Raw genomic sequence first — 4,267 nt, 5'->3', positions numbered from 1 at the left:
TGGGGGGTGCTCCTGTGTGGTTTGCCCTTTCTTTCCCTTCAAATATCTGTGGTGCTTATCTCTCCTCCTTCTTTACTTTGTAAGTTACTTTCTTGGAACAACTTTGATCTTCAGCACTTATATGACCTATTTATGTTGCAAATATACTGTGAACCCCTTAATAAAACTAAACTGAAGAGAAGCTGTTTTTTTCAACTCTTGTCTTAACTTAATTATTGTTGTTGTGTTTTGTTGTTTTATTTTGTTGTTGTTGTTGTTGTTGCTGCCATTATTATTGTCACTGTCGTCTTCTTTGATTGGACCAAAACAATTATCAGCCCCATATTGATTGATCGCTAGCATGTTTTAAAAGTCAAAACTTGTAGAAGATTCACATGAACCGTAGATTGATAGATTGACACACAAAACCAAAACCATACCACCCCTGTGATGATCACTAGCATTTTTTTTTTTCAAAACTGAAATCTTAAAGACGATAGACATGAACCACAGTCATTCCATAGATTTAACAAGTGCCACACTATACTCATATTTATATGGGACAAAGCTGGCTGGAGGTGGATAAGATCGTCCAGAACAGAGACAGGTTGAGACTAAGAGCCCTTCTTGGTGGTCTGTACCCAAAACCGGGGTGAAAGTGAAAGAGGCGAAAGATGATGACGCTATAATCACCCTCAACCTCCTCCCGTTGATTGACAGTAGAGGTGGGCAGAATCCGGATAAATATCCGAATAATAGGATAATCCTCAATAAGACATTATCCGAATTCAGACTCTTAATTCTCTTTCCTGATCCGTTTGCCGAAGTTGGTGCTCCCATTTGTTGAAGTGATGCTAACCCGTTTGTCAAAGTGGTTCTAACCCATTTGCCGAATTGGTTCATAACATATTGTTTACCTAAGAGGTGCACTAACATATTATCCGGATTTTGCTCAAACGACTCATTGCCCAGCCCTAATTGACAGGCTGTCACCCCGCTACTATTTCGCTACCTTAGAATTACAAAGTTCTATCTGCTCTGTACCCAGTTTTGAGTAATTAGTCATTGGAAGAAAAAAATTTGAATTTCACGAGGGGCAAGCATTGTAGAATGCATTTCTTTGAAAACTTTAATGACGACTAAGAATAATCTTACGATTTTGATAGAGCAGATAGAGCATTTGGTTTCTGATCTCGTGGTCTTGGTTACTCAAAACGGCCGAAATGTCAGATAGAACTTTGTAATTCTCAGGTAGCGATTTGGCATAGGGTCTACCAGGGTCTGTAGTCTAACATTACTAACAGATGGCCTATATTATCATTACGCGCTTTGCTGCTGCACGCAGAAGACGTAGGTACGGTTAATGTGTGCCCTGTCTGTCTGCTGAGGCATATATTAGTATTAAATGTATTTAGTAGTAGTAGGAGGAGGAGGAGGAGGAGGAGGAGTAGTAGTGTTTTTGTTGTTGTTGTTATTATTGTTATTAATATTATTAATATTATCATCATTATTATTATCATTATTATTATTATTACTATCATTACATGGCACAGGGCCTGGAAAAGATCCCGCGGCTGCAGGAGGAGATCCAGGAGAGAGACGTGAAGCTGGCGGGGCTGGAGAAGGAGCTGTCGGAGAGATCTCTGCTGTTGTTGGCCGCACGGAAAGCTGCTCTCGAATATAAGGAGAAACTCCGGGTGAGCGAATTCTTCTTTTGTTCTGTTTCTGTCTGTCTCTGTTGTTACTTTCTCAGGCTCTTCCTCTGTCTTTTTTCTGTCTGTCTGTCTGTCTGTCTGTCTGTCTGTCTGTCTGTCTGTCTGTCTGTCTGTCTGTCTGTCTGTCTCTCTCTCTGTGAGCCTCTCTCTCTCTCTCTCTCTCTCTCTCTCTCTCTCTCTCTCTCTCTCTCTCTCTCTCTCTCCGTCAGTGACCACCCAGTATCATCACTCACTGTGTCCCCGTGTGTCTCCTGCAGGAACTCGAGCGACGAGAACACGACTCCCAGAGTGTCCGCGAGGAGCTGGAGGTGTCCCGGAGTGAGGTGGACACCCTGAAGCAGCTGCTCAGCGGCAAGGACGTGCTGGTCATGAGGAAGTGCCAATCTCTACAACAGGCCAAGGTTTGCTTGCTTACGTTGCGTCAGTAGTCTACATCTAGTGGAAATTCCCAGTGCCCATTGGCACGATTGTTCAGTTAGGTAGCCAGGAGAGAGACTTTTTTTTTTTGATAAGTGTTTTAACGGCGCTCGCACCTGCATAAGGTCATATGAGCGCGCGGGACACACTAAACTTTTTCAGTTGGTAGGAAGTTTTGAATTTTGCCCGGGTGGTGGCCGAAGTCTACTCTTATCGATTTTAGACCACCAAGGAATCTTTAACGTGCGCAACTTGCACATGGAACCTCCGAGATTTTTCGCCCTTGTCCGAGAAGGCCATGGGTAGATCTTTCTTACCAGAAGATCAGGGGTGTGGCTGAAAGACAGCAGTAAGAAGGAGCCAAGGAGTAGCAGTAGAAAGGCTACAGAAAGAGTCAGGAGCCCAGAAGGGGGGGCAAATGAGATGAGGGGGTGGGGGCAGAAAGAGGAGACGAAAGCAGACGACAGAACGTTGCTAGAGAGCAAGAAAGGAGGTGAAAGGAGACAATTTTAGCGACGAAAATTTTTCGGCCGCTACGAACCCGGGACCTTTGAATGAGAGGCCAACACCTTAATCTCTAAGCCTCGAGAAAAGGGGCGCAAAGCGGCTATTGTGGCACCAACTGATCACCCGACTCGTCATCCCTAAAATAAACGAGTTTGTTTTCAGGCGACGAGTTGGGCAATCAATTGTCGATCCCCCAATGGGCGCTCCGTATTATGTGGCGTCTACAGTCTAGGTTAGACTACCGGACTCGTAATCTGGAGTTCGAGGTTCAGGACCGATATTGTGTTCCCGGGAAAGGCACTTCCCACAAATGTTCCTCACTTCACCCAGGTGCGAATGGGTACACGATCATAGAAACTGAAAGGTCTTGTCAGTATGTTAGCTTTTTTTAGTGTCCGTAAAATTGCTGCTTGCGCGATAGTCTGGTGGTTAGGATGCCGGACTCATAATCATGAGGTAGCGGGTTCGACGGACCATCTGAAGCAATGCGCGGACTTCCGGACACTTTTTTGGCTGAGTGAACTATCGTGTTGTGTACGATCTTTGGGGACGTCAACAGTCAAGTGATTAGGTTACCGGACTCGTAATCGGTGGTTCGAGGTTCAGGACTGACATTGTGTTCCCGGGAAAGGCACTTCACACGAATGTTCCTTATTTCACCCAGGTGTAAATGAGTACCCGACCGTAGACAGAGAAAGATCTTGTCAGAATGTTGGTTAATCGCCTATAAATGGCGGCTTGCTTTGTAGTCTAGTGGTCAGGCTACCGGACTCGTAATCGTGAAGTTGAGGGTTTGGGGGTTCGAGGCCAAAGATCCTCCACTACAGTGTGGGATCTTTGTTAAGGCTCAGGCCCAACGTTGTGTCCTTGTGAAAGACACTTTACACGAATTTTCCTCATTTCATCCAGATGTGAATGGGTACATGATCATAGATAGTGTCCGTATATTTATGTTTTAGGTCCTGTAGAATGCATACTTGAACTGTATGCTTCTCAGGAAGTTGAGACTGTTTCAGAATGCTATCAAATCTGCTGGGGTAATAATGGGCCTATAGATTGTAAAGCACATAGCGCTTGCTGTTGAGTACGAATTTGTTACATAAAACTGCTATTTATTATTTATACACTTAAGACAAGATCACACTTAAACTGTCCACCATGCTCTCTGTGAAAAAATGCGCCCATCACTAAGACTTTCTTTGATTATTTAAATACATGATGTATATCATTCATGACACCAATATGGATCAATTTAAGTAAGAGAGTATGGCGCTGCTTTTTACAATTCATTCATTCATTCATTCATTCACTCATTCACCCCGTGTCTTGTACAGCACTACGTGGACTCTCTCCGGACCTCCGCTGTGAACAACGACGAGAAAGCACGGCTGCGGGAGATAGGCCGAGTTCTTGACAAGCTGGTGCAGATACACTCGCAGACATCCCGGGAGCTCATGGATGACGTCAGGTGACTCCAGGCTAGAGGGGCGGAGCGGTTTGTTTTTTTTTGGCCTAGGGCACCGAAGTTACTTTATAAAGTTCAACATATACGCGTGCGCACACACACACACACACACACATACACACACACACATACACATACACATACACGTACACAAGCACGCATGCAAGCGCGGACGCGCACACAC

At 44.7% G+C, this 4,267-nt stretch overlaps 1 protein-coding gene across 1 annotated transcript in view; it reads left to right on the top strand.

Annotated features, from left to right (window-relative positions):
* The window catches only part of LOC101862772, a gene marked incomplete in the record, with an annotated part of 33,228 nt that overhangs the window by 18,811 nt on the left and 10,150 nt on the right, over positions 1-4,267 (top strand). Inside the window, 3 exon segments of the mRNA XM_005091285.3 lie at positions 1,533-1,676; positions 1,952-2,095; positions 3,953-4,086. Coding sequence (XP_005091342.2) covers positions 1,533-1,676; positions 1,952-2,095; positions 3,953-4,086 — 422 coding nt within the window.

The sequence above is a fragment of the Aplysia californica genome, unplaced genomic scaffold (genome assembly GCF_000002075.1).
Source record: "Aplysia californica isolate F4 #8 unplaced genomic scaffold, AplCal3.0 scaffold00027, whole genome shotgun sequence".
NCBI lineage: Eukaryota > Metazoa > Mollusca > Gastropoda > Aplysiida > Aplysiidae > Aplysia > Aplysia californica.
This window is presented reverse-complemented; position numbering and strand designations above follow the sequence as displayed.